General features: G+C 41.7%; 1 protein-coding gene across 1 annotated transcript in view; it reads left to right on the plus strand.

Annotated features, from left to right (window-relative positions):
* DAAM1 (dishevelled associated activator of morphogenesis 1) overlaps nt 1-12061 on the plus strand; it is a 113042-nt gene that overhangs the window by 56935 nt on the left and 44046 nt on the right. The window contains 6 exon segments of the mRNA XM_079699264.1: nt 41-99; nt 3355-3542; nt 4049-4195; nt 4197-4349; nt 4653-4760; nt 11231-11260. Of these exon segments, the coding sequence (XP_079555390.1) occupies nt 41-99; nt 3355-3542; nt 4049-4195; nt 4197-4349; nt 4653-4760; nt 11231-11260 (685 nt within the window).

Here is a 12061-nt window from a genome sequence, read left to right on the forward strand (position 1 = left end):
TATGCTTTTTGTAATGAATGCTCCTTTAACTATTATACAGGTTGGTTAATGAAAATGAAGTTAAGCAGTGGAAAGAACAAGCAGAAAAAATGAGAAAAGGTAAATGATGAGGTCCTGACAAGAGAAGAGGTCATGTTACTGGTTATTGGACAACTCTCCTTGCTGTATATTTTAGAAATTTGCATTGATGCTTCTCATTGACTTTGGTGTATAAACAGCCTTTCCCCTCCCCCATGTTTTCAGGGCATTTTGCCTGGTTTTTCTTGAATCAGATTATCTTAGTTGTCATGTTGATTCCCAAATATTTTATCCTTTCATTATAATCATTTTTTGAAGCATTTGCTGTTCAATGTTCATTAATTCAATTTTTCTGAACTACCATTCATTTTTTGAAGCATTTTTGAAGCATTTGCTGTTCAGTATTCATTAATTCAAATTTTCTTAACTACCGTTCATCCCAGCCTTCCCCGTAACTGCTCTTTAAAGCACACTAGATTTTAAGAACTATAATCAGGGACACCAGGGATTACCCAGAATTTTAAAAGAGAAGCACAGGCAACTTGGTTTCAGCAGCCCATTTCTCCACGTGCCCTTAATTTGGCACCAGTTATAAAAAGAGAAATCATGCAGAAAATCACTGACCTTTGGAGATGTACATGTTGTGAAACATTAACAGACCAGCCATTGGTGAGTATCTCAGTATGTCTTTGATATCAACACTCAGCATCAAATGACTTGGGGGGGTCACTTGTGCCTGTCACCATGCCAAACCACTCACAGAATAAGTATAACTCTTCCCCTCCTTCAAAATATTAGCAAATTAAAGTTGGACCCTTTGAGAAAACAGTCATACTCCCGGCCACTACTCTTTCACTATGCTGGTTAACTGACTTCCTTTTCCCTGTCCAAGTGACTCAGTCACATCCAGTGACATACAGTAGCATTCACCATAGTATTCAGTGTGTTGAAAAGATGGTCCAAGAGATGCTGAAGCATTTCCTTTCCTGTCATCACGTTTTGTCCATTGAGCAGAAAAGCAGGCTCACCACTGATATCGGAAAATACCAAATATGAAGTTCTGTTATATTGTGGGTTCCTTATATGAATTCAGATAGGTCTCAAATAAGTGAGGTTGCACATACATTTTTATAAATTAATTCCAGAAACTTCTATAGAAAGAATAGAGACACTGACAACAAATTAGGGTAAAGAGAGAATTATACCAGAGAAGATGGTCCATGAGTGGTACTTTAGGGATATACCCTGGAGCATGGAGACTCAGGTGTGCAAGTTGAAGAGAGTACTTAGGACATAAGCTTTGGAGTCATTTCAGTCCTTCATGCAGTGGGTATGTTCTGAATGGCTGCATGGGGCAGGCACGGTGCTGGGCTCTGGGTCTGGGTCTCAGCTCTGCTCCTGACTGACTGTGTGGGTAGGCTAAGTCATGTCCTTTACTCCTCCAGTCTTTGCCTCTGCAAAGTGAAGATTACATCTAACTCACAGGGTTGTTGTGAAGAGTAAATGACAAATATTAGGACTTTAGCATAGTACCTGGCATTTATTAGCTGCCTAGTAAATGGTAGAAAGTTTTGTAGCATTTAGGCAGTTGAGGTGGTACAAGAGGAAATGGCCAAGATCAGCTGGAGGAATAGGATGGTTTAAAGTGAGGTCATGCATAGAGTGCAAAAAAGGAGATATTGTCGGTAAAATTAATTCTTCTCTGTAAGTGTCAAGTAGCAAAGTTCTATTAAATAGGGTACCTGTTGATGAATTTCTCAGAGGGTGGAGGCTGTGAGGAGACAGGAAGTACTATGGACCTGAAAGGTGGAGAATATCTGGGGAGAATTCTCTGTAGTGCCGGATACCCAGTAAGTACTGAATAAAAGCTTAGCAAATGGAGACCATTTGTGGAGATAATCCTTTAGGCTGGAGCTTCCCATACCGGGCACTTTATCAGAATCCTCTAAGGAGCATTTGAAAACCACAGGTTCCTAAGCCCTGCCCCTGATCTATAGAACAGACTCCCTGGAATGTGGTCTGTGAGTCCTGAAATGTCAAAATCTCTCAGGTGGTTCTGAGGCTTGGCCAGATTTGTCAAAGGCTAATGACCGATAATGGGAAGTCAGGTCTTACATTGTCAAAGAGGAATGAAATGGAGATAGAAGTAGGAAAGTGGGATGCAGTGGGGTAGTTTTTAGATGTCGCTGAAGAAGTCAGGGAAGCATCCACAGAGTGGTAGAAGCGGGTTGACGGTTATCTTAACTCCAAGGCTGGTAAAATCCAAGGATTTTAGTGACTTGAACCCTTCTCTGCAAACTCTGATTTTAGAGAACTAAGAAGAGAGAAAGTAAAAGACAGAGAAAGCAAGAATTTAAATGTTATCAAATTCAGAAATAGAGACCAGCTCTGTATAGCTCTGCCCCAGTAGGTTCTATCTCTAGTGGGTTTATTGGTATAAAAAGACTAGGGATTGGGGCCAAGTATTTGAAATGAAAATCTGCAGGCTAAACTTCGTTAGTCCTCTTTTCCAAAGAGTATTACTCCTGTAAGTGCTAGAGTCAGCAGGCGTGTTGGCAACATAAGTAAGCATTATGCTAAATGGGATGCCTTGTTCCGTTATAGCAGGATTGGGGGAGTGAGTGCAACTACAGCTGAGAGCTAATATTTTTCTCCTCGTTTTATCGTGATTCTCATGCTCGGCAGGTACTACTGCCCTTAAGGTGTTTAATGCTGAGATAATAACATTTGCTCTTGCAAGTTTTAATAATTGTTTGCCAGCGCATAAAACACTTCAAGTCCAAGGGGCCCTCTGAGGGCAGTGGGAGCAATGACTCCACACTGGGACAAACCCTGGGTCCGGCAGCAGCACTTCCTCCCAGGGCAGGATCCTCCCTTTCAGCCCCTCTGCTAGTGGGATCTGAGCCAGCAAACCCAGCTAATGAACACTGGACTTGTCTAGTTCTCATTTCTAAGCTGTGAAAAGAGGCCCTGTTAATAGTCATTTTCCCTAGTGAGACTAAAGGGCCATTTCTAGGACAGGATTCTAAATTAAATACCAAGCAGGCACCATTCACCTCCACAAATAGTTGCTCACGCCTGTGTTCCGTCTTTGGAACTGTGACTCGAGGGCCTCTTCAGCCTTTTACAGAATGTAGTTGATAAAGTTGTTCATCTGAAGCCCCCTCCAAGCACGAGCACCATTGAGCCCATGAGTTGCTCCCTTTGATGGAGAAGAGGAATGATATTTACCTAATAAAGAGCCTCACAATCACCCTCAATCGATCTTCTGTTTAGAGAAAATGCTTCAGCTTTGAAGAGTTCACCGTTTTCATGTCCAGTTGTTTTCATGTGTAGAGCACAATGAATTACAACAGAAATTGGAAAAGAAAGAGCGAGAATGCGATGCCAAGACCCAGGAGAAGGAAGAGATGATGCAGACCTTGAATAAAATGAAAGAGAAACTTGAAAAGGAGACCACTGAGCACAAGCAAGTGAAGCAGCAGGTGGCAGACCTCACGGCCCAGCTCCACGAGCTCAGCAGGGTGAGCTCACGGCCCCGGGCTGGGTCTCCCATTGCTGGGCAGCTGCCAAGGCCTCCTTATCCCAGAGCCCCCATCCTTAAGGAGACATCTCTGCTGGGGGCAATAGAGCCTGAACCGTCTCCTGACCCATCACAGTGGTTGTGCGACCTGTTCCCCCTGCTTACCGTGCACGTTAGCAGAGGTGGTTGGAGGTATGCGTTTGTTCTCCAATACAGATCCTCTCACAAGAGCAAGGAAATCACATTAGCTTCTTAACGTGAAAACTGATTGCATGAAAACCAAACTGGAGGATGGTACCAGAAGTGAGAGACACGTGAGCCCTTTGCAAACGAGCCCTAGAGTGTCGCACACGAGGCCACTCAACTTACTGCGTCATTAACCCCACATTCTCAGATGTGTGAATTTCTCCATAATACACATGTTAGGCAAAGTTTCAGACCCTAAAAATCATCCAGTGAATTTACTTCTTCCGTTCATCTCCTCTTTTTCCTATTTTTATTTTTCAGAGGGCCGTCTGCACTTCACTCCCCGGCGGAGCCTCGCCTGGAGCCCCTGGGGGTCCCTTTCCTTCCTCTGTGCCCGGGCCCCTCCTCCCTCCCCCACCACCCCCACCTCTGCCTGGTGGAGCGCTTCCTCCTCCACCCCCTCCCCTCCCCCCCAGGGGGACCCCCCCCTCCCCCAGGGCCTCCTCCCTTGGGAGGAGTCATGCCACCTCCTGGTGCCCCCCTGGGCCTGGCACTCAAGAAGAAGAACATTCCTCAGCCCACGAATGCCCTGAAATCCTTCAACTGGTCTAAGCTGCCTGAGGTGAGCCATTAGTTCCAACTTTCCCTCTAACGGATGGCATTAGCAGCCCACTGTGTTGTCTCTGACCAGGCCGCCCTGGCTGTCAGTGATTTCATCTTCTAGTGTGGACTCAGGATTCTCACTAGCTCAGATATTCAAGTGATAAAGCTTCTGAATCAAGGGACCCAATTTTTGAAGCCAGCTCATTCTGAGCATCCGGTAGAGTGAAATATTTGGGATAGCAGCGCTTTGTAAAAAATAACTACATCTGTTCTTTTTGTGTCTAACTATAAACCCCAGCGCTTCTTAACTTGATGTTTGCAGAACAAACTGGAAGGAACAGTGTGGACCGAAATTGATGATACAAAAGTCTTCAAAGTTCTAGATCTTGAAGACCTGGAAAGAACTTTCTCTGCTTACCAAAGACAGCAGGTAAGAGCATGTGCCCTCCAGATGCTAAAATAATTAAGGAGTCATGTTCTTGTGCATGATCCCTGGGCCATCTGCCATAACCATGATATGATAGGCATCTTAATTCTAGGCTGTTTGGTCTAGCCTGTTATGTTCCTGCAAACAGCATGGTGTGTGGGTCTGCATGTGCGTTTAGGTTCCTGTCAGTTTGTGTGTGTGTGTGTGTGCGCGCGCGCACGCGCGTGTGTGTGTACATGTTGAAGGTATACAAGCTCCTTGTTAGGGAGCTTCAGGCTCTGGTGTCTTTCCACAACACCGTCTCCACTGGTGGAAGGAACTCTGTATCTTATTGTCACTTGTGCTTAGTCAAAGGGGCCACCAGGGGAAAATAGTAGGAGAGTTACCTAACTTGTAGTGTCACCCCACAGTGTTTGTTTCTGAAGCTATTTTAGTTATAATATTTTTGTCTCAAATGGTTATTATCAGAAGTGGACTACTTATTTGAAATAAATGGAACCTTTTGAAGTATGGGGGTTGGTAAATGACTATAAGTTGGCAGCTAGATGGAACCTAGAAAGAAGTTTTTGCTCTGTTCTGAACATGATCGACTCAGAAGTGGGGCTGTGAAGGCTGAGCAAGTGTGGGGATGGCAGTGGAACAAATAGGACCCGAGGAGCTTCTGAAAAGTGAGCAAACATGATAGTATGAGAACATGCAGCTTGATTTGGTGCTTGCTAACCTGGCCAAGTAGTCAGCATCATTTTGTGAGCTTGGTCACACCTGTGTGGTACCTCTCACCCCTCGAGAGGGCATCTTAGTAGAGTTCACAGCAAAGTGGCTTGGTACAGAGAGTCTCAGAAGTACAAGGAAGAGGTGGAGTGGGGTCTTCAACAGTCAGTCGGAGGTCTGGGGTGGGGGGAAAGTGAGTCTCAGGGTGCAAGGAGCAAAGTTCAAAGGGTGACTGAGGGAGAGAAATGATGAGAGCAGAGTGTGTCTTAAGGAACAGGAACAGGCAGATGCCAGGCATCTGTGTAGGGGCTTTCCTTGGGTTTTGCTGGGAGGCCCTTAACTCCCGTGTGAATCATTCCCAGGGTGGAGCATCCTCAGACAAGCAGCAGACTTCCTAGTCTGCTTAGGCTTGGCTTGGTTCCCAAGAAAGAGTGTCTCAGAACAGAACTGCCAAGCACCAAGGGAGAAGATGGACTGAGCCTGGGGAGAAAAAACAGCTGAGGGTTTTCTTTTTCAAAATGGCCTTTGATGCAACTAAAATTGAAAAGAAAAAGTAGTACATCTTTTAGCCAGAATATTTTCCCTTAAGTGAGAGAATATTTCTCTGCAGTGCCCTTAATGCTATTTTAATAAAGTACAAAAATGCAGGTGGTTGCCTGCCATGGCAGAATAACTGTAAGATAGGAGCACTCAGCTGGGACCCCTCCCAAAAGTATGACAGCAAACTTGTACAATGTCATAAGTGCCAAATAAAGGAAAATGACGAAAAAGAAGATAGGACATTGTCCAGTTGAAAGCAAGATACCTTATCTTTCAGGGGACAAACAAAAGATGTGTTGAGAGCTCTTGTATGGCAGGTACTTGGACCAGATTCATTCCTGAATGGCCACAACAGGCCTCCTCTCTCTCTCCCATCCCACGAAAGTTTCCTCTGGGCCTTAACATGAAGTGGGACATTAGGACATAGCCAGTTTCCTGGTGGATTCAAATAATCTTCTGACCTAATTACACGTCCTGCTGATTTCCTACTTCAGTTTCAGTCACTAATACTGGTCCATTCTAGTTGCCTAAGATGAAGGTTTGGGAACTTAGAGAAGTAAATAAAAGGAAGAGAAAACAGCAGTATTCCAAATGATGCTATTCAAGTCTGAGCTTGTGGGTTACATTTATTATGAAGGCAGATGGTTGAAAGACCCACGTTTACAAGACTCATAATTAACTGGCTTTCAGCAGAAGGTGCAGAAGGATGCTGCCAAAATGCTCTGGGACAAATATGTGGACAGTTCTCAAGAGCTCCAGGAGACAGGGTTGCAGAAAGCCTAGCCATTGGGTAATTGTCTCCTAGCAACCAATTGCTGTTTAAATAATCAGTAGTCATGCCAGTCAGGATAAACCAGAACATTTCGGTTGCACTTAACACTCAGTAGTAGACTGGTAAGTAGAATCATTTGTGACATTTGCAGTAGAACTTCCCAGAGAAAAATTTCAGCACACCCGCTCAGCTTGACTCAAGTATGTCTCCCCTCTTGGTGTAAGAACATGAGCTGAGAATTTTTAAACCATAAAGGTGTTTCCCAAATGAAGATAATTTGAGCCATTCCATTGAATTTATTGAATGTTGAGAGGCAGAAAGTCAAAAGATGAAGACAGACTAGTAGGAACACATAGGATAGACTAAAGGAAACGGAGTGCCTGTCATTGTGTCCCCTAGTCTCGTAACTAATGACAACGTCAAGACCTATACATTTTCATTTTAGTCTTGGCAATGCTCTATATAATTATTGTTACACTTGAATTGCTCTCTTTTCTACTCCCAAATGAATACCGGGAACCCTTTTTTTCAATGATTTCTCCTCTTTCTTCCCTCCAGAGTTATAAAACCCTGGTCGAACTCTCTGGATTTCAGCCAGTTGTGTGGCCAAGTAAATTTCTCAGAGAGGCAAAGAACCCATGAATACCATTGTCTGTGTGCATGCAACAGGAACACTACACAGAGTAAGATTTTGAAAAAAATTTCAAACTTCAGATTAGTATAATTTAGGTGAACACTGATTAATGACATGTAGGAGAGATTTGATATAAGTAAATGTACACACACACACAAGATGTGCCCTGTTGATATGAGAAATATTGAATCATTAAAAACAACAGATATTTTTACTGTCTGCTTTGCATATAAAGTATGTCAAAGGACACAAATGTATTAAACTATTGTGGAGGTCTATAATGCAGCTTATAGTATAAAAGCAGAGATGAGGAAAATCTGCAAATAACCAGAATATAGACTAAAAGATGATAATCAATATTAAGTATCCATTACATTTTTGGTGCTGAATATAATATATACAGCCCCAATCTCATCAACCCTAATTTTTAGTTCTCAAGGAACTGATACTTATTTGTTCATTTAATCTTCACACGAATTCTTTGAGGTGAGTATTATTCCTATGTCACAGATAATAAAAATATGGCTCAGTATGTATTCAGTGTCCAGACAGGTGTACAAGTGGCATAGTTCTCAGTTTCACTTTGTTCTTATTGATGGCTTTATTGATTATGAAGGTTAGACTTTGTAAAGCATTTTCTTTAACTCCAGTTTTAAGAACAAGATCATTTCTATTCAGGATTTTTTTTTCCAGTGTGGATATCAAAGGTGTGCAGAGCTGATTATGTAAGCTTATGTGCCACATAAAATGGAATTTAATAGCATACAGCTACTCCCCTGCTCACATTACAAAAGTTCATTTGAAAGTCAATGTCTTGAATCTCAGAACCTCTTTTCCTCATTGAAACTGTACTATACATGATCTCTAGGCCAGCCACAAGAGACTTATTTTAATACATAATGTAGCACATTGCATAGTAGTACTGTCTCAGTTACAATTAAACAACATTCATATTTGTTTTGTGGGAGATTTTCATCTTAAGATGTTATAAATTCATTCTCCCTATACATGCAATTTGGACAGAGAGAAAATGAACTAAAGTACTACATTTACCTAAAGGCACACATATCTCTGGAGCAACAAGTGAACAGCTGGTTATCTCCATTCCTCTTCCCCACTCTTTGCCTGGGGACACCCCTTCTTTATAGGTCCTATTATCAGCACGTGATATAACATTTCAAAGCCTCTCTGCTTTGAAATAGTTACAAAGGATAACTATCCTAGGCTCCAGAATCCAACTCTCCGTTAACATGTCATATACAAGTCATTCTTGGGGTCCCATTTGTAATAGTCAGTGGTATCTTCTGAATTTTTATGAATGGCTAAAGAAATTTCTTTTTGTATTCTTTTTACATTTTTTTATTATTCTGTATATCTAGTTTTTACATTGAAAATTATGTGATTTAGGACATTGATTTCAATAAGCTTTGTCCTTAGTCATGGCATATGAAGACAGGAGATAAAAATTGTAAATAGTGGTTTTTCTTAGTACCAAAGTATAAGGTACAGGTTCTATATAGCTGGACAACATGGTAAGAGTTAATCAAATACAAGGTTTTATATAAATACTAGTGCGTGCATTTCTCTGGAGAGGGATCTCCAGCTTTTATCAGATTTACAATGGGATCTCAACCTCAAAAAGATTAAGAACCATCCATATAAAGGTTGTCATTGTCTATGAAATGTTGAGTCATTATTTCATGGTGAAACCCTATCTATAGGAATTTGTCAGCACTGGCTCCTGAAAATGCAAGCCCCATCTTCCTATTTATGTTCCAAACCCTAAGCCCTACACCAAAAATCATCTGGAAAAATCAGACATCCTGTTAGGTGGAGCCAAATGTAGGCAATTCTATCATGTTTGGCCCAAGCCAATTAGTGAATAATTTAAAGTTTCAAAAAGAATATTAACTTATTTGAAATAGGCCTGGAAGCATCAATATTTTTAACATTCCCCATCTAATAAGCTTTGTGATTTTATTTAAAATGTGATGATTAAAGGACTCTTAAAATAGGGGAATCTCAAGATCTCCAATTAACCTAACTCTCACATGGCATTCCTCATCCTCACCTCTCAAAAGATAGATACATTACTTAGCTATTAACTGTTACACTTAGTGCTGCTGCTGGTTACAAGTGGGAGATCTTGACCAGCTGTGCTTCAATTCAACTGAAAAGCAGGGCAATAGGCAAAAAAATGGACTTGATCCTTGGCTTGAAAGATACAATAATTGTAATGTGTGATAGCTTCCAAGTATGGAGCTCATAAATATGTGACAGGTACTGTACAAAATGCTTTACATGCATATCACATTTAATACAATAAAAATCCGGTTGTTTACTTCATTTTACAGGTAGTGAAACTGAGCCCCAAGTCACATCCTTAGTAAATGCTTGTGGCCTGGTTCCATAGACCACTACAGTAGAGATTAATTTCCAGACAGTGGGAACTTAGGGAGAATGAGTTGCCAGACACCTTCGTACAAGTTTCTCCCTTGAAGGCCAGACAGGGAGAGCAGGGTCTAAATTCAATTTGCAACTTGTCTCTTTAAGAGAGAAAAGTAGGATAAGATGACCTCATGGAGTTCACTTCACCAAAGTTTTTTCTGCCCTTGAAAGGAGAAACTGCTGTTACAGGGAAAGAGTGCTAAGGAGTTTCAGGGTAAAAAACTTGACAGTTACAACAGGGACAAAAGAAAACTGTGACATCAGAGGAAAGAAAAGTTTCATGTGGTTATCACTTCATTTTTTAAACGCCATTCCAGAAAAGTAATCCCCCCTTGTATGGGTGGAGCAAGGGGAGGATACATTTTGTTTCCCATTCGAAGAATGATGTGAAACAGCTCATCTGTGTAAAATTGGCCTTGGCAGTGCTGCCGGGACCAGTGAGGCCTTAAGGAATCTGCTAAGTAAACGCTGATTGTGTAAGTAATTGGCCCGAAAACTGGGGTGTGTTTTGCACACCGAAGCTTTATTCATGCCATCACTGCAAAAATATGCAAAGAAAGCTGTGACTTTCTCATAACATGTCAATTACTGCTTCCTCTTTCCCTTCTTCACTCCAGGTCTTTTCTATGAACTATTTTCAACAGAGGCTGTTGACCTTGTACGCATGAACAGCCCCAAGGCAGTGGGGACAGGACCACCAATGGCTGCACAGCACATGAATCACTTATTGTCTCTTAATTGCAAGTTCTGTGTTTTTCCTCATACCTACCCAGAGCGCCCACAGACATTGTTTGGACTCTCGGGGAGTACTGAGTGTTGGTTTTACTGACCTATATTGTTGAACTGGTCTTTTTTCATTTCTTAATCCTTCCTAATGACGCAAGAAGATAGGAGATTATTCCATCCCCTCAAAAAAGCATATTTTGCCGGTAGCACATGACAATGGGAGTAGTTCCCTCAGGTTGATAGAGTTGATTGATATTTTCTGCTTCAAGGGAAAACCGTGAAATCTGCTTCATGTTGAATACATGGAGCCCAGTGGTCCTTTCAAAGAGGATTTGTTCCTTCACCACTTTGAGTCTTTTGGGGGTGTTTTAAACCCTTTCATTTCTGAATTTGATTTGCTACCATGGAAAACTGTGTACAGCACATGCCATCTTCTCTCTCTACCCTGAACGCTTAATACCCTGCTCTTCAATGTATCTCCAGCCAGACTCTCATCTTCATCAACTCTCATTGCTGCTCCTGGGAGCATAAAATCATCTCTTACCCTGTCACTGATTTCCTTGACCTTCCCCCATTGGTTGCTGTGATTTCTGAACTGCATGTATCTGATTTTCCTTTTCCATGCCTCTGCCATGGCTGTAGGATTTCTTTGTGAACAGTAACTCCAAGCAGGTAAGTGAGCTAAAACCCACACCTTGCTTAATGTAACTCCTTGGCTTACTATAAGCTCAAAATGTCTTGGTTTTCCTAGGGTTTTTTTTTTTCTCATAGTGTAATACAATGCCTACTTAATTTCACATTGGGTTTCAACTCTTAACTGAATATTGAGAGGTATGCCTGAAATCTCAGCACAATACGAAACAGTTAAAGTTTGGTCACATGGTGCCTCTTATTATAAACTCCATGTTGTCTTTGTTTCCTAAACTGTTATCCAGTTCTAGAACTCTTTGATTTCCTTACTGTTTTTTTTTTTGGCCAGAGTTCCCTATTTTTTAATCTTTTTTATTTTTTAAATTGGGGTATAGTTGCTTTACAATGTTGTGTTAGTTTCTGCTATATAACGAAGTGAATTAGCTATACATATACATATATCCCCATATCCCCCCGCCCTTGGACCTGCCTTCCACCACCACCACCCCGCCCCCGCGACCCCATCCTGTCCATCTAGGTCACCACAGGGCACCGAGCTGAGCTCCCTGCGCTATACAGCAGGTTCCCACTAGCAATTTGTTTTACACATGGCAGTGCACATATGTCAATCCCAATCTTGCACGTCCATTCTCTATGTCTGCTTTCGCTTCTTTCATTTTTTAATGGCATGATCTGTTTTTTAAATTGATCCTGACCTTTAACAAAATCAAACTTGCTATTTATCAAGTCAATCTATGTTTTCACCTTGATGCCCAATTTACTCAAACAGTATTTTATGTATAATTGTTTTATGCCTCTTCCACCATAAATTATGACTGGCCC

This window comes from Hyperoodon ampullatus (assembly GCF_949752795.1).
Source record: "Hyperoodon ampullatus genome assembly, chromosome: 3".
NCBI lineage: Eukaryota > Metazoa > Chordata > Mammalia > Artiodactyla > Ziphiidae > Hyperoodon > Hyperoodon ampullatus.